The 20,269-nt window shown below is 37.7% G+C and overlaps 1 protein-coding gene across 3 annotated transcripts in view; it reads left to right on the forward strand.

Moving 5' to 3' along the window:
• LOC106592091 (jumonji domain-containing protein 1C) overlaps window positions 1-20,269 on the forward strand; it is a 522,458-nt gene that overhangs the window by 187,665 nt on the left and 314,524 nt on the right. For 2 of the 3 annotated variants that reach the window (XM_082965002.1, XM_082965003.1), the window contains exons 5-6: window positions 15,532-15,678; window positions 18,858-19,176. In XM_082965002.1, the coding sequence (XP_082821128.1) occupies window positions 15,532-15,678; window positions 18,858-19,176 (466 nt within the window). The remainder of the gene's footprint in view (window positions 1-15,531; window positions 15,679-18,857; window positions 19,177-20,269) is intronic. The other variant, XM_082965004.1, reaches the window with a different exon arrangement.

Here is a 20,269-nt window from a genome sequence, read left to right on the forward strand (position 1 = left end):
ACCTCTATACTCCTCTATACTCCTGTCTTCATATTAAATACTCCTCTACTCCTGTCTTCATATTAAATACTCCTCTGTACTTCTCTATACTCTTCATATGAAATACTCCTCTATACTCCTGTCTTCATATTAAATACTCCTCTATACTCCCCTCTTCATATTAAATGCACCTCTATACTCCTCTATACTCCTGTCTCCATATTAAATACACCTCTATACTCCTGTCTCCATATTAAATAAACCTCTATACTCCTCTATACTCCTGTCTTCATATTAAATACACCTCTATACTCCTCTCTTCATATTAAATACTCCTCTATACTCCTGTCTTCATATTAAATACACCTCTATACTCCTCTCTTCATATTAAATACTCATCTATACTCCTCTATACTCCTCTCTTCATATTAAATACTCCTCTATACTCCTGTCTTCATATTAAATACACCTCTATACTCCTCTATACTTCTCTCTTCATATTAAATACACCTCTATAATCCTCTATACTCTCTCTTCATGTTAAATACACATCTATAATCCTCTTTACCCTCTCTTCATATTAAATACACCTCTATACTCCTCTATACTCCTGTCTCCATATTAAATACACCTCAACTCTCTTCATATTAAATACTCCTCTATACTCCCCTCTTCATATTAAATACACCTCTATACTGCTCTATACTCCTGTCTTCATATTAAATACACCTCTATACTCCTCTATACTCCTGTCTTCATATTAAATACTCCTCTATACTCCTGTCTTCATATTAAATACACCTCTATACTCCTCTATACTCCTGTCTTCATATTAAATACTCCTCTATACTCCTGTCTTCATATTAAATACTCCTCTGTACTCCTCTATACTCTTCATATTAAATACTCCTCTATACTCCTGTCTTCATATTAAATACTCCTCTATACTCCCCTCTTCATATTAAATGCACCTCTATACTCCTCTATACTCCTGTCTCCATATTAAATAAACCTCTATACTCCTCTATATTCCTGTCTTCATATTAAATACTCCTCTATACTCCTCTCTTCATATTAAAGACTACTCTATACTCCTGTCTTCATATTAAAGACTCCTCTATACTCCTGTCTTCATATTAAATACTCGTCTATACTCCTGTCTTCATATGAAATACTCCTCTATACTCCTCTATACTCCTGTCTTCATATTAAAGACTCCTCTATACTCCTCTATACTCCTGTCTTCATATTAAATACTCCTCTATACTCCTCTCTTCATATTAAATACTCCTCTATACTCCTATATTCATATTAAATACACCTCTATACTCCTCTATACTCCTCTCTTCATATTAAATACTCCTCTATACTCCTCTATACTCCTGTCTTCATATTTAATACTCCTCTATACTCCTCTATACTCCTCTCTTCATGTTAAATACTCCTCTTCATATTAAATACACCTCTCTTCATATTAAATTCACCTTTATACTCCCTTCTCCATATTAAATACTCCTCTATACTCCCTTCTCCATATTAAATACTCCTCTATACTCCTCTATACTCCTCTCTTCATATTAAATACTCCTCTATACTCCTCTCTTCATATTAAATACACCTCTATACTCCCTTCTCCATATTAAATACTCCTCTATACTCCTCTATACTCCCCTCTTCATAATAAATACACATCTATACTCCTCTATACTCCTGTCTCCATATTAAATACTCCTCTATACTCCTCCATATTAAATACACCTCTATACTCCTCTATACTCCTCTCTTCATATTAAATACTCATTTATACTCCTCTATACTCCTGTCTTCATATTAAATACACCTCTTTACTCCTCTATACTTCTCTCTTCATATTAAATACACCTCTATTCTCCTGTCTTCATATTAAATACACCTCTATACTCCGCTGTACTCCTGTCTCCATATTAAATACTCCTCTATACTCCCCTCTTCATATTAAATACTCCTCTATACTCCCCTCTTCATATTAAATACTCCTCTATACTCCCCTCTTCATAATAAATACACATCTATACTCCTCTATACTCCTGTCTCCATATTAAATACTCCTCTATACTCCTCCATATTAAATACACCTCTATACTCCTCTATACTCCTCTCTTCATATTAAATACTCCTCTATACTCCTGTCTTCATATTAAATACACCTCTATACTCCTCTCTTCATATTAAATACTCCTCTATACTCCTGTCTTCATATTAAATACACCTCTATACTCCTCTCTTCATATTAAATACTCATCTATACTCCTCTATACTCCTGTCTTCATATTAAATACACCTCTTTACTCCTCTATACTTCTCTCTTCATATTAAATACACCTCTATACTCCTGTCTTCATATTAAATACACCTCTATACTCCTCTCTTCATATTAAATACTCCTCTATACTCCTGTCTTCATATTAAATACACCTCTATACTCCTCTGTACTCCTGTCTCCATATTAAATACACCTCTAAACTCTCTCTTCATATTAAATACTCCTCTATACTCCCCTCTTCATATTAAATACACCTCTATACTCCTCTATACTCCTGTCTTCATATTAAATACACCTCTATACTCCTCTATACTCCTGTCTTCATATTAAATACTCCTCTATACTCCTGTCTTCATATTAAATACACCTCTATACTCCTCTATACTCCTGTCTTCATATTAAATACTCCTCTACTCCTGTCTTCATATTAAATACTCCTCTGTACTTCTCTATACTCTTCATATGAAATACTCCTCTATACTCCTGTCTTCATATTAAATACTCCTCTATACTCCCCTCTTCATATTAAATGCACCTCTATACTCCTCTATACTCCTGTCTCCATATTAAATACACCTCTATACTCCTGTCTCCATATTAAATAAACCTCTATACTCCTCTATACTCCTGTCTTCATATTAAATACACCTCTATACTCCTCTCTTCATATTAAATACTCCTCTATACTCCTGTCTTCATATTAAATACACCTCTATACTCCTCTCTTCATATTAAATACTCATCTATACTCCTCTATACTCCTCTCTTCATATTAAATACTCCTCTATACTCCTGTCTTCATATTAAATACACCTCTATACTCCTCTATACTTCTCTCTTCATATTAAATACACCTCTATAATCCTCTATACTCTCTCTTCATGTTAAATACACATCTATAATCCTCTTTACCCTCTCTTCATATTAAATACTCCTCTATACTCCTCTCTTCATATTAAATACTCCTCTATACTCCTCTATACTCCTGTCTTCATATTTAATACTCCTCTATACTCCTCTATACTCCTCTCTTCATGTTAAATACTCCTCTTCATATTAAATACACCTCTCTTCATATTAAATTCACCTCTATACTCCCTTCTCCATATTAAATACTCCTCTATACTCCCTTCTCCATATTAAATACTCCTCTATACTCCTCTATACTCCTCTCTTCATATTAAATACTCCTCTATACTCCTCTCTTCATATTAAATACACCTCTATACTCCCTTCTCCATATTAAATACTCCTCTATACTCCTCTATACTCCCCTCTTCATAATAAATACACATCTATACTCCTCTATACTCCTGTCTCCATATTAAATACTCCTCTATACTCCTCCATATTAAATACACCTCTATACTCCTCTATACTCCTCTCTTCATATTAAATACTCATTTATACTCCTCTATACTCCTGTCTTCATATTAAATACACCTCTTTACTCCTCTATACTTCTCTCTTCATATTAAATACACCTCTATTCTCCTGTCTTCATATTAAATACACCTCTATACTCCGCTGTACTCCTGTCTCCATATTAAATACTCCTCTATACTCCCCTCTTCATATTAAATACTCCTCTATACTCCCCTCTTCATATTAAATACTCCTCTATACTCCCCTCTTCATAATAAATACACATCTATACTCCTCTATACTCCTGTCTCCATATTAAATACTCCTCTATACTCCTCCATATTAAATACACCTCTATACTCCTCTATACTCCTCTCTTCATATTAAATACTCCTCTATACTCCTGTCTTCATATTAAATACACCTCTATACTCCTCTCTTCATATTAAATACTCCTCTATACTCCTGTCTTCATATTAAATACACCTCTATACTCCTCTCTTCATATTAAATACTCATCTATACTCCTCTATACTCCTGTCTTCATATTAAATACACCTCTTTACTCCTCTATACTTCTCTCTTCATATTAAATACACCTCTATACTCCTGTCTTCATATTAAATACACCTCTATACTCCTCTCTTCATATTAAATACTCCTCTATACTCCTGTCTTCATATTAAATACACCTCTATACTCCTCTGTACTCCTGTCTCCATATTAAATACACCTCTATACTCCTCTATACTCCTGTCTTCATATTAAATACACCTCTATACTCCTCTATACTCCTGTCTTCATATTAAATACTCCTCTATACTCCTGTCTTCATATTAAATACACCTCTATACTCCTCTATACTCCTGTCTTCATATTAAATACTCCTCTACTCCTGTCTTCATATTAAATACTCCTCTGTACTTCTCTATACTCTTCATATGAAATACTCCTCTATACTCCTGTCTTCATATTAAATACTCCTCTATACTCCCCTCTTCATATTAAATGCACCTCTATACTCCTCTATACTCCTGTCTCCATATTAAATACACCTCTATACTCCTGTCTCCATATTAAATAAACCTCTATACTCCTCTATACTCCTGTCTTCATATTAAATACACCTCTATACTCCTCTCTTCATATTAAATACTCCTCTATACTCCTGTCTTCATATTAAATACACCTCTATACTCCTCTCTTCATATTAAATACTCATCTATACTCCTCTATACTCCTCTCTTCATATTAAATACTCCTCTATACTCCTGTCTTCATATTAAATACACCTCTATACTCCTCTATACTTCTCTCTTCATATTAAATACACCTCTATAATCCTCTATACTCTCTCTTCATGTTAAATACACATCTATAATCCTCTTTACCCTCTCTTCATATTAAATACACCTCTATACTCCTCTATACTCCTGTCTCCATATTAAATACACCTCAACTCTCTTCATATTAAATACTCCTCTATACTCCCCTCTTCATATTAAATACACCTCTATACTGCTCTATACTCCTGTCTTCATATTAAATACACCTCTATACTCCTCTATACTCCTGTCTTCATATTAAATACTCCTCTATACTCCTGTCTTCATATTAAATACACCTCTATACTCCTCTATACTCCTGTCTTCATATTAAATACTCCTCTATACTCCTGTCTTCATATTAAATACTCCTCTGTACTCCTCTATACTCTTCATATTAAATACTCCTCTATACTCCTGTCTTCATATTAAATACTCCTCTATACTCCCCTCTTCATATTAAATGCACCTCTATACTCCTCTATACTCCTGTCTCCATATTAAATAAACCTCTATACTCCTCTATATTCCTGTCTTCATATTAAATACTCCTCTATACTCCTCTCTTCATATTAAAGACTACTCTATACTCCTGTCTTCATATTAAAGACTCCTCTATACTCCTGTCTTCATATTAAATACTCGTCTATACTCCTGTCTTCATATGAAATACTCCTCTATACTCCTCTATACTCCTGTCTTCATATTAAAGACTCCTCTATACTCCTCTATACTCCTGTCTTCATATTAAATACTCCTCTATACTCCTCTCTTCATATTAAATACTCCTCTATACTCCTATATTCATATTAAATACACCTCTATACTCCTCTATACTCCTCTCTTCATATTAAATACTCCTCTATACTCCTCTATACTCCTGTCTTCATATTTAATACTCCTCTATACTCCTCTATACTCCTCTCTTCATGTTAAATACTCCTCTTCATATTAAATACACCTCTCTTCATATTAAATTCACCTCTATACTCCCTTCTCCATATTAAATACTCCTCTATACTCCCTTCTCCATATTAAATACTCCTCTATACTCCTCTATACTCCTCTCTTCATATTAAATACTCCTCTATACTCCTCTCTTCATATTAAATACACCTCTATACTCCCTTCTCCATATTAAATACTCCTCTATACTCCTCTATACTCCCCTCTTCATAATAAATACACATCTATACTCCTCTATACTCCTGTCTCCATATTAAATACTCCTCTATACTCCTCCATATTAAATACACCTCTATACTCCTCTATACTCCTCTCTTCATATTAAATACTCCTCTATACTCCTGTCTTCATATTAAATACACCTCTATACTCCTCTCTTCATATTAAATACTCCTCTATACTCCTGTCTTCATATTAAATACACCTCTATACTCCTCTATACTCCTCTCTTCATATTAAATACTCATTTATACTCCTCTATACTCCTGTCTTCATATTAAATACACCTCTTTACTCGTCTATACTTCTCTCTTCATATTAAATACACCTCTATACTCCTGTCTTCATATTAAATACACCTCTATACTCCTCTCTTCATATTAAATACTCATTTATACTCCTCTATACTCCTGTCTTCATATTAAATACACCTCTTTACTCCTCTATACTTCTCTCTTCATATTAAATACACCTCTATTCTCCTGTCTTCATATTAAATACACCTCTATACTCCGCTGTACTCCTGTCTCCATATTAAATACTCCTCTATACTCCCCTCTTCATATTAAATACTCCTCTATACTCCTGTCTCCATATTAAATACTCCTCTATACTCCTCCATATTAAATACACCTCTATACTCCTCTATACTCCTCTCTTCATATTAAATACTCCTCTATACTCCTGTCTTCATATTAAATACACCTCTATACTCCTCTCTTCATATTAAATACTCCTCTATACTCCTGTCTTCATATTAAATACACCTCTATACTCCTCTCTTCATATTAAATACTCATCTATACTCCTCTATACTCCTGTCTTCATATTAAATACACCTCTTTACTCCTCTATACTTCTCTCTTCATATTAAATACACCTCTATACTCCTGTCTTCATATTAAATACACCTCTATACTCCTCTCTTCATATTAAATACTCCTCTATACTCCTGTCTTCATATTAAATACACCTCTATACTCCTCTGTACTCCTGTCTCCATATTAAATACACCTCTAAACTCTCTCTTCATATTAAATACTCCTCTATACTCCCCTCTTCATATTAAATACACCTCTATACTCCTCCATACTCCTGTCTTCATATTAAATACACCTCTATACTCCTCTATACTCCTGTCTTCATATTAAATACTCCTCTATACTCCTGTCTTCATATTAAATACACCTCTATACTCCTCTATACTCCTGTCTTCATATTAAATACTCCTCTGTACTTCTCTATACTCTTCATATGAAATACTCCTCTATACTCCTGTCTTCATATTAAATACTCCTCTATACTCCCCTCTTCATATTAAATGCACCTCTATACTCCTCTATACTCCTGTCTCCATATTAAATACACCTCTATACTCCTGTCTCCATATTAAATAAACCTCTATACTCCTCTATACTCCTGTCTTCATATTAAATACACCTCTATACTCCTCTCTTCATATTAAATACTCCTCTATACTCCTGTCTTCATATTAAATACACCTCTATACTCCTCTCTTCATATTAAATACTCATCTATACTCCTCTATACTCCTCTCTTCATATTAAATACTCCTCTATACTCCTGTCTTCATATTAAATACACCTCTATACTCCTCTATACTTCTCTCTTCATATTAAATACACCTCTATAATCCTCTATACTCTCTCTTCATGTTAAATACACATCTATAATCCTCTTTACCCTCTCTTCATATTAAATACACCTCTATACTCCTCTATACTCCTGTCTCCATATTAAATACACCTCAACTCTCTTCATATTAAATACTCCTCTATACTCCCCTCTTCATATTAAATACACCTCTATACTGCTCTATACTCCTGTCTTCATATTAAATACTCCTCTATACTCCTGTCTTCATATTAAATACACCTCTATACTCCTCTATACTCCTGTCTTCATATTAAATACTCCTCTATACTCCTGTCTTCATATTAAATACTCCTCTGTACTCCTCTATACTCTTCATATTAAATACTCCTCTATACTCCTGTCTTCATATTAAATACTCCTCTATACTCCCCTCTTCATATTAAATGCACCTCTATACTCCTCTATACTCCTGTCTCCATATTAAATAAACCTCTATACTCCTGTCTTCATATTAAATACTCCTCTATACTCCTCTCTTGATATTAAATACACCTCTATACTCCTGTCTTCATATTAAATACACCTCTATACTCCTCTATACTCCGGTCTCCATATTAAATACACCTCTATACTCCTCTATACTCCTGTCTCCATATTAAATACTCCTCTATACTCCTCTATACTCCTGTCTCCATATTAAATACTCCTCTATACTCCTCTATACTCCTGTCTTCATATTAAATACTCCTCTATACTCCTCTGTACTCCTCTATACTCCTGTCTTCATATTAAATAATCCTCTATACTCCTGTCTTCATATTAAATACTCCTCTATACTCCTGTCTTCATATTAAATACACCTCTATACTCCTCTATACTCCTCTCTTCATATTAAATACTCATTTATACTCCTCTATACTCCTGTCTTCATATTAAATACACCTCTTTACTCGTCTATACTTCTCTCTTCATATTAAATACACCTCTATACTCCTGTCTTCATATTAAATACACCTCTATACTCCTCTCTTCATATTAAATACTCATTTATACTCCTCTATACTCCTGTCTTCATATTAAATACACCTCTTTACTCCTCTATACTTCTCTTCATATTAAATACACCTCTATTCTCCTGTCTTCATATTAAATACACCTCTATACTCCGCTGTACTCCTGTCTCCATATTAAATACTCCTCTATACTCCCCTCTTCATATTAAATACTCCTCTATACTCCCCTCTTCATATTAAATACTCCTCTATACTCCCCTCTTCATAATAAATACACATCTATACTCCTCTATACTCCTGTCTCCATATTAAATACTCCTCTATACTCCTCCATATTAAATACACCTCTATACTCCTCTATACTCCTCTCTTCATATTAAATACTCCTCTATACTCCTGTCTTCATATTAAATACACCTCTATACTCCTCTCTTCATATTAAATACTCCTCTATACTCCTGTCTTCATATTAAATACACCTCTATACTCCTCTCTTCATATTAAATACTCATCTATACTCCTCTATACTCCTGTCTTCATATTAAATACACCTCTTTACTCCTCTATACTTCTCTCTTCATATTAAATACACCTCTATACTCCTGTCTTCATATTAAATACACCTCTATACTCCTCTCTTCATATTAAATACTCCTCTATACTCCTGTCTTCATATTAAATACACCTCTATACTCCTCTGTACTCCTGTCTCCATATTAAATACACCTCTAAACTCTCTCTTCATATTAAATACTCCTCTATACTCCCCTCTTCATATTAAATACACCTCTATACTCCTCCATACTCCTGTCTTCATATTAAATACACCTCTATACTCCTCTATACTCCTGTCTTCATATTAAATACTCCTCTATACTCCTGTCTTCATATTAAATACACCTCTATACTCCTCTATACTCCTGTCTTCATATTAAATACTCCTCTATACTCCTGTCTTCATATTAAATACTCCTCTGTACTCCTCTATACTCTTCATATTAAATACTCCTCTATACTCCTGTCTTCATATTAAATACTCCTCTATACTCCCCTCTTCATATTAAATGCACCTCTATACTCCTCTATACTCCTGTCTCCATATTAAATAAACCTCTATACTCCTCTATATTCCTGTCTTCATATTAAATACTCCTCTATACTCCTCTCTTCATATTAAAGACTACTCTATACTCCTGTCTTCATATTAAAGACTCCTCTATACTCCTGTCTTCATATTAAATACTCGTCTATACTCCTGTCTTCATATGAAATACTCCTCTATACTCCTCTATACTCCTGTCTTCATATTAAAGACTCCTCTATACTCCTCTATACTCCTGTCTTCATATTAAATACTCCTCTATACTCCTCTCTTCATATTAAATACTCCTCTATACTCCTATATTCATATTAAATACACCTCTATACTCCTCTATACTCCTCTCTTCATATTAAATACTCCTCTATACTCCTCTATACTCCTGTCTTCATATTTAATACTCCTCTATACTCCTCTATACTCCTCTCTTCATGTTAAATACTCCTCTTCATATTAAATACACCTCTCTTCATATTAAATTCACCTCTATACTCCCTTCTCCATATTAAATACTCCTCTATACTCCCTTCTCCATATTAAATACTCCTCTATACTCCTCTATACTCCTCTCTTCATATTAAATACTCCTCTATACTCCTCTCTTCATATTAAATACACCTCTATACTCCCTTCTCCATATTAAATACTCCTCTATACTCCTCTATACTCCCCTCTTCATAATAAATACACATCTATACTCCTCTATACTCCTGTCTCCATATTAAATACTCCTCTATACTCCTCCATATTAAATACACCTCTATACTCCTCTATACTCCTCTCTTCATATTAAATACTCCTCTATACTCCTGTCTTCATATTAAATACACCTCTATACTCCTCTCTTCATATTAAATACTCCTCTATACTCCTGTCTTCATATTAAATACACCTCTATACTCCTCTATACTCCTCTCTTCATATTAAATACTCATTTATACTCCTCTATACTCCTGTCTTCATATTAAATACACCTCTTTACTCGTCTATACTTCTCTCTTCATATTAAATACACCTCTATACTCCTGTCTTCATATTAAATACACCTCTATACTCCTCTCTTCATATTAAATACTCATTTATACTCCTCTATACTCCTGTCTTCATATTAAATACACCTCTTTACTCCTCTATACTTCTCTCTTCATATTAAATACACCTCTATTCTCCTGTCTTCATATTAAATACACCTCTATACTCCGCTGTACTCCTGTCTCCATATTAAATACTCCTCTATACTCCCCTCTTCATATTAAATACTCCTCTATACTCCTGTCTCCATATTAAATACTCCTCTATACTCCTCCATATTAAATACACCTCTATACTCCTCTATACTCCTCTCTTCATATTAAATACTCCTCTATACTCCTGTCTTCATATTAAATACACCTCTATACTCCTCTCTTCATATTAAATACTCCTCTATACTCCTGTCTTCATATTAAATACACCTCTATACTCCTCTCTTCATATTAAATACTCATCTATACTCCTCTATACTCCTGTCTTCATATTAAATACACCTCTTTACTCCTCTATACTTCTCTCTTCATATTAAATACACCTCTATACTCCTGTCTTCATATTAAATACACCTCTATACTCCTCTCTTCATATTAAATACTCCTCTATACTCCTGTCTTCATATTAAATACACCTCTATACTCCTCTGTACTCCTGTCTCCATATTAAATACACCTCTAAACTCTCTCTTCATATTAAATACTCCTCTATACTCCCCTCTTCATATTAAATACACCTCTATACTCCTCCATACTCCTGTCTTCATATTAAATACACCTCTATACTCCTCTATACTCCTGTCTTCATATTAAATACTCCTCTATACTCCTGTCTTCATATTAAATACACCTCTATACTCCTCTATACTCCTGTCTTCATATTAAATACTCCTCTGTACTTCTCTATACTCTTCATATGAAATACTCCTCTATACTCCTGTCTTCATATTAAATACTCCTCTATACTCCCCTCTTCATATTAAATGCACCTCTATACTCCTCTATACTCCTGTCTCCATATTAAATACACCTCTATACTCCTGTCTCCATATTAAATAAACCTCTATACTCCTCTATACTCCTGTCTTCATATTAAATACACCTCTATACTCCTCTCTTCATATTAAATACTCCTCTATACTCCTGTCTTCATATTAAATACACCTCTATACTCCTCTCTTCATATTAAATACTCATCTATACTCCTCTATACTCCTCTCTTCATATTAAATACTCCTCTATACTCCTGTCTTCATATTAAATACACCTCTATACTCCTCTATACTTCTCTCTTCATATTAAATACACCTCTATAATCCTCTATACTCTCTCTTCATGTTAAATACACATCTATAATCCTCTTTACCCTCTCTTCATATTAAATACACCTCTATACTCCTCTATACTCCTGTCTCCATATTAAATACACCTCAACTCTCTTCATATTAAATACTCCTCTATACTCCCCTCTTCATATTAAATACACCTCTATACTGCTCTATACTCCTGTCTTCATATTAAATACTCCTCTATACTCCTGTCTTCATATTAAATACACCTCTATACTCCTCTATACTCCTGTCTTCATATTAAATACTCCTCTATACTCCTGTCTTCATATTAAATACTCCTCTGTACTCCTCTATACTCTTCATATTAAATACTCCTCTATACTCCTGTCTTCATATTAAATACTCCTCTATACTCCCCTCTTCATATTAAATGCACCTCTATACTCCTCTATACTCCTGTCTCCATATTAAATAAACCTCTATACTCCTGTCTTCATATTAAATACTCCTCTATACTCCTCTCTTGATATTAAATACACCTCTATACTCCTGTCTTCATATTAAATACACCTCTATACTCCTCTATACTCCGGTCTCCATATTAAATACACCTCTATACTCCTCTATACTCCTGTCTCCATATTAAATACTCCTCTATACTCCTCTATACTCCTGTCTCCATATTAAATACTCCTCTATACTCCTCTATACTCCTGTCTTCATATTAAATACTCCTCTATACTCCTCTGTACTCCTCTATACTCCTGTCTTCATATTAAATAATCCTCTATACTCCTGTCTTCATATTAAATACTCCTCTATACTCCTGTCTTCATATTAAATACACCTCTATACTCCTCTATACTCCTCTCTTCATATTAAATACTCATTTATACTCCTCTATACTCCTGTCTTCATATTAAATACACCTCTTTACTCGTCTATACTTCTCTCTTCATATTAAATACACCTCTATACTCCTGTCTTCATATTAAATACACCTCTATACTCCTCTCTTCATATTAAATACTCATTTATACTCCTCTATACTCCTGTCTTCATATTAAATACACCTCTTTACTCCTCTATACTTCTCTTCATATTAAATACACCTCTATTCTCCTGTCTTCATATTAAATACACCTCTATACTCCGCTGTACTCCTGTCTCCATATTAAATACTCCTCTATACTCCCCTCTTCATATTAAATACTCCTCTATACTCCCCTCTTCATATTAAATACTCCTCTATACTCCCCTCTTCATAATAAATACACATCTATACTCCTCTATACTCCTGTCTCCATATTAAATACTCCTCTATACTCCTCCATATTAAATACACCTCTATACTCCTCTATACTCCTCTCTTCATATTAAATACTCCTCTATACTCCTGTCTTCATATTAAATACACCTCTATACTCCTCTCTTCATATTAAATACTCCTCTATACTCCTGTCTTCATATTAAATACACCTCTATACTCCTCTCTTCATATTAAATACTCATCTATACTCCTCTATACTCCTGTCTTCATATTAAATACACCTCTTTACTCCTCTATACTTCTCTCTTCATATTAAATACACCTCTATACTCCTGTCTTCATATTAAATACACCTCTATACTCCTCTCTTCATATTAAATACTCCTCTATACTCCTGTCTTCATATTAAATACACCTCTATACTCCTCTGTACTCCTGTCTCCATATTAAATACACCTCTAAACTCTCTCTTCATATTAAATACTCCTCTATACTCCCCTCTTCATATTAAATACACCTCTATACTCCTCCATACTCCTGTCTTCATATTAAATACACCTCTATACTCCTCTATACTCCTGTCTTCATATTAAATACTCCTCTATACTCCTGTCTTCATATTAAATACACCTCTATACTCCTCTATACTCCTGTCTTCATATTAAATACTCCTCTGTACTTCTCTATACTCTTCATATGAAATACTCCTCTATACTCCTGTCTTCATATTAAATACTCCTCTATACTCCCCTCTTCATATTAAATGCACCTCTATACTCCTCTATACTCCTGTCTCCATATTAAATACACCTCTATACTCCTGTCTCCATATTAAATAAACCTCTATACTCCTGTCTTCATATTAAATACACCTCTATACTCCTCTCTTCATATTAAATACTCCTCTATACTCCTGTCTTCATATTAAATACACCTCTATACTCCTCTCTTCATATTAAATACTCATCTATACTCCTCTATACTCCTCTCTTCATATTAAATACTCCTCTATACTCCTGTCTTCATATTAAATACACCTCTATACTCCTCTATACTTCTCTCTTCATATTACATACACCTCTATAATCCTCTATACTCTCTCTTCATGTTAAATACACATCTATAATCCTCTTTACCCTCTCTTCATATTAAATACACCTCTATACTCCTCTATACTCCTGTCTCCATATTAAATACACCTCAACTCTCTTCATATTAAATACTCCTCTATACTCCCCTCTTCATATTAAATACACCTCTATACTGCTCTATACTCCTGTCTTCATATTAAATACTCTTCTATACTCCTGTCTTCATATTAAATACACCTCTATACTCCTCTATACTCCTGTCTTCATATTAAATACTCCTCTATACTCCTGTCTTCATATTAAATACTCCTCTGTACTCCTCTATACTCTTCATATTAAATACTCCTCTATACTCCTGTCTTCATATTAAATACTCCTCTATACTCCCCTCTTCATATTAAATGCACCTCTATACTCCTCTATACTCCTGTCTCCATATTAAATAAACCTCTATACTCCTGTCTTCATATTAAATACTCCTCTATACTCCTCTCTTGATATTAAATACACCTCTATACTCCTGTCTTCATATTAAATACACCTCTATACTCCTCTATACTCCGGTCTCCATATTAAATACACCTCTATACTCCTCTATACTCCTGTCTCCATATTAAATACTCCTCTATACTCCTCTATACTCCTGTCTCCATATTAAATACTCCTCTATACTCCTCTATACTCCTGTCTTCATATTAAATACTCCTCTATACTCCTCTGTACTCCTCTATACTCCTGACTTCATATTAAATAATCCTCTATACTCCTGTCTTCATATTAAATACTCCTATATACTCCTCTATACTCCTGTCTTCATATTAAATACTCCTCTATTCTCCTCTATACTCCTGTCTTCATATTAAATACTCCTCTGTACTCCTCTATACTCCTGTCTTCATATTAAATACTCCTCTATACTCCTCTATACTCCTGTCTTCATATTAAATACTCCTCTCTTCCTCTACTAGGTTCTAGAGCCCCAGAACGTTGACCCCTCTATGATCCAGATGACCTTTCTGGATGATGTTGTCCACTCTCTGCTGAAAGGAGAGAACATCGGCATCCAGTCCCGACGCAGGTCCCGCTCCAGTAACAACCAGAACAACTCTGCCCACGTGAGTACACGTACACACACACACACACTCTCCACCACACACACACACACACACACACACACACACACACACGTTAACCCAGCTGTGCTGATAGGTCTACCAATGCTGTTTGTTACTGTCACATGACTTGTTATTCCATCGATGCTGATTTCCTATTTGTCTTTACATGTTGTTGTTGTCAGTTTGGCTTTATCCTTTCCACCAGCTGTCTGTCAGTGTGTACAGCTTTAAAGTAACCTTCCCATGTCAGTGGTATGCAACAAAACAAAATACCATTTAGCTTTTCAATGGCTGGTCCCTTTATCATGAACCAGATCTCTCTGTGCCACCATGTTGTTGGGTTGTTATCTAACTGGGGGGTACGTCAACAGACAGCAGGAGGGGGACCCACCGGCACCACAGGAAGAGAGCAGGTACCACCGTCCAGAGGCCTCCTCTCTTCCTCTGTAGTACCCTAGTAGTGGTAGTAGTCCAGAGGTCTCCTCTCTTCCTCTGTAGTACCCTAGTAGTGTTAGTAGTCCAGAGGTCTCCTCTCTTCCTCTGTAGTACCCTAGTAGTTGTAGTAGTCCAGAGGTCTCCTCTCTTCCTCTGTAGTACCCTAGTAGTGGTAGTAGTCCAGAGGTCTCCTCTCTTCCTCTGTAGTACCCTAGTAGTGGTAGTAGTCCAGAGGCCTCCTCTCGTCCTCTGTAGTACCCTAGTAGTGGTAGTAGTCCAGAGGCCTCCTCTCTTCCTCTGTAGTACCCTAGTAATGGTGGTAGTCCAGAGGTCTCCTCTCTTCCTCTGTAGTACCCTAGTAGTAGTAGTAGTCCAGAGGCCTCTTCTCTTCCTCTAGTGGTAGTGGTGGTGGTAGTATTGGTAGTAGTGGTGGTGGTAGAATTGGTAGTAGTGGTGGTAGTATTGGTAGTAGTGGTGGTAGTATTGGTAGTAGTGGTAGTGGTGGTGGTAGTATTAGTAGTGGTGGTGGTGGTGGTAGTAGTCCAGAGGTCTCCTCTCTTCCTCTGTAGTACCCTAGTTGTAGTAGTAGTAGTAGTCCAGAGGTCTCCTCTCTTCCTCTAGTGGTAGTGGTGGTGGTAGTAGTGGTGGTAGTAGTAGTAGTGGTGGTAGTAGTCCAGAGGTCTCCTCTCTTCCTCTGTAGTACCCTTGTAGTGGTAGTAGTAGCGGTGGTAGTAGTAGTAGTGGTGGTGGTAGCAGTCCAGAGGTCTCCTCTCTTCCTCTAGTAGTAGTGGTGGTGGTGGTGGTGGTAGCGGTGGTGGTAGTGGTGGTAGTGGTGGTAGTAGTGGTGGTGGTAGTAGTCCAGAGGTCTCCTCTCTTCCTCTCTAGTACCCTTGTAGTGGTAGTAGTAGCGGTGGTAGTAGTAGTGGTAGCAGTCCAGAGGTCTCCTCTCTTCCTCTAGTAGTAGTGGTAATAGTGGTAGTGGTGGTGGTAGTAGTGGTGGTAGCGGTGGTGGTAGTGGTGGTAGTGGTGGCGGTGGTGGTAGTAGTAGTGGTGGTGGTGGTAGTAGGGGTTTGGAGTTGGTGGCGGTAGTAGTGGTAGTGGTGTTGGTGGTGGTGGTAGTAGCGGTGGTGGTAGTGGTAGTAGCGGTGGTGGTAGTAGCGGTTTGGTAGTAGCGGTGGTGGTAGTGGTGGTGGTAGCGGTGGTGGTGGTAGTAGTAGTAATTGTAGTAGTGGTGGTGGTGGTAGCGGTGGTGGTAGTGGTGGTGGCGGTAGTGGTGGTGGCGGCGGCGGCGGTGGTAGTAGTGGTGGTGGTGGTGGTGGTGGTGGTGGTGGTAGTAGTGATGGTGGTGGTAGTAGCGGTGGTAGTGGTGGTGGTGGTGGCAATAGTAGTTGTGGTGGTAGTAGTAGTAGTGGTGGTGGTAGTAGTTGTGGTAGTAGTAGTGGTGGTAGTAGTCCAGAGGTCTCCTCTCTTCCTCTAGTAGTGGTAGTGGTAGTAGTAGTTGTGGTGGTGGTGGTAGTAGTAGTTGTAGTGGTGGTGGTGGTAGTAGTCCAGAGGTCTCCTCTCTTCCTCTAGTAGTGGTAGTAGTAGTAGTAGTTGTGGTAGTAGTGTTGGTGGTGGTGGTAGTAGTAGTAGTTGTGGTGGTGGTGGTAGTAGTAGTGGTAGTAGTGGTGGTAGTAGTGGCAGTGGTGGTAGTGGTAGTCGTCCAGAGGTCTCCTCTCTTCCTCTAGTAGTGTTAGTAGTAGTGGTAGTAGTAGTAGTAGTGGTAGTGGTAGTGGTGGTAGTAGTAGTGGTAGTAGTAGTAGTGGTAGTGGTAGTAGTCCAGAGGTCTCCTCTCTTCCTCTAGTAGTGGTGGTGGTGGTGGTAGTAGTGGTGGTAGTGGTGGTGGTAGTAGTGGTGGTGGTGGTGGTGGTGGTGGTGGTGGTAGTAGTGATGGTGGTGGTAGTAGCGGTGGTAGTGGTGGTGGTGGTGGCAATAGTAGTTGTGGTGGTAGTAGTAGTAGTGGTGGTGGTAGTAGTTGTGGTAGTAGTAGTGGTGGTAGTAGTCCAGAGGTCTCCTCTCTTCCTCTAGTAGTGGTAGTGGTAGTAGTAGTTGTGGTGGTGGTGGTAGTAGTAGTTGTAGTGGTGGTGGTGGTAGTAGTCCAGAGGTCTCCTCTCTTCCTCTAGTAGTGGTAGTAGTAGTAGTAGTTGTGGTAGTAGTGTTGGTGGTGGTGGTAGTAGTAGTAGTTGTGGTGGTGGTGGTAGTAGTAGTGGTAGTAGTGGTGGTAGTAGTGGCAGTGGTGGTAGTGGTAGTCGTCCAGAGGTCTCCTCTCTTCCTCTAGTAGTGTTAGTAGTAGTGGTAGTAGTAGTAGTAGTGGTAGTGGTAGTGGTGGTAGTAGTAGTGGTAGTAGTAGTAGTGGTAGTGGTAGTAGTCCAGAGGTCTCCTCTCTTCCTCTAGTAGTGGTGGTGGTGGTGGTAGTAGTGGTGGTAGTGGTGGTAGTAGTAGTGGTGGTGGTAGTGGTGGTGGTGGTAGTGGTGGTACCGTAGCACTAAGTCAGGCAGCAGGGTAATGGTATCGTAGCACTAAGTCAGACAGCAGGGTAATGGTACCGTAGCACTAAGTCAGGCAGCAGGGTAATGGTACCGTAGCACTAAGTCAGGCAGCAGGGTAATGGTACCGTAGCACTAAGTCAGGCAGCAGGGTCTCTGTCCTCCTGTCACTAACCAACACCATCCTTGGTGTCTGTTATCTCTCTCTGTCCTCTACAGGGTCACTACACCCGCGCCCAAGCCAACAGCCCCAGACCAGTCATGAACTCCTCTGGCGGGGCGGTGAAGCAGGGGTCAGGGGTCACCACCACCCAGCAGCAGCAGGGTCAAGGTCAGAGCCAGCAGGCCCCAGCGCAGCACTCCCCTTGCCAGGAACAGATGCAGCAGCATCGCGGCCCTCGCGTCTCCAGGAGGAAGGGATCTGACAGCAGTGTCCCTGACGATGACGTGAAGGGAGACCACGTGGACTGTAACGAGAGAGCAGGGAGAGGAGGTGAGGATGATGAGGAGTATTATCATGGTGAAGATACAACAAGAGGTGAGGATATCGTGGACGCTAGAGGAATTTCACCTGTTTTCTTCATGTACTGTGTGGTCAAGCTGTTCCATTGAGCTGAGATGAGTAGAGCTCTGAAAGCTTTAGCAGGACACTGCCTTGGGAAAGCTTTGGCAGGACACTGCCTTGGGAAAGCTTTGGCAGGACACTGCCTTGGGGAAAGTTTAGCAGGACACTGCCTTGGGAAAAGTTTAGCAGGACACTGCCTTGGGAGAAGTTTAGCAGGACACTGCCTTGGGAAAGCTTTAGGAGGACACTGCCTTGGGAAAGCTTTAGGAGGACACTGCCTTGGGAAAGCTTTGGCAGGACACTGCCTTGGGAAAGCTTTGGCAGGACACTGCCTTGGGAAAGCTTTGGCAGGACACTGCCTCGGGAAAGCTTTGGCAGGACACTGCCTCGGGAAAGCTTTGGCAGGACACTGCCTCGGGAAAGCTTTGGCAGGACACTGCCTCGGGAAAGCTTTGGCAGGACACTGCCTTGGGAAAGTATTCAGACCCCATGACCTTTTAACATGTTGATACGTTGCAGCCTTATTCAAAACAGGTTTTTAGAAATGTTTTCACATTTACATAAGTATTCAGACCCTTTACTCAGTGCTTTGTTGAAGCACCCTTGGCAGTGATTACAGCATCAAGTCTTCTTGGGTATGACGCTACAAGCCTGGCAGTGATTACAGCCTGGAGTCTTCTTGGGTATGATGCTACAAGCTTGGTACACCTGTATTTGGGGAGTTTCTCCCATTCTTCTGCAGATCCTCTCAAGCTCTGTCGGGTTGAATGGGGAGCGTCTCTGCACAGCTATTTTCAGGTCTCTCCAGAGATGTTCAATCAAGTTCAAATCCGGGCTCTGGCTGGGCCACTCGAGGACATTCAGAGACTTGTCTGGAAGCCACTCCTGCGTTGTCCTGTTGAAAGGTGAACCTTCGCCCAGTCTGAGGTCCTGAGTATTCTGGAACTGGTTTTCATTAAGGATCTCTCTGTACTTGGCTCCATTCATCTTTCCCTCAATCCTGACTAGTCTCCCAGTCTCTGCTGCTGAAAAATATTCCCGCAGCATGATGCTGCCACCATGCTTC

The sequence above is a fragment of the Salmo salar genome, chromosome 18 (assembly GCF_965601325.2).
Source record: "Salmo salar chromosome 18, fSalSal1, whole genome shotgun sequence".
Lineage (NCBI taxonomy): Eukaryota > Metazoa > Chordata > Actinopteri > Salmoniformes > Salmonidae > Salmo > Salmo salar.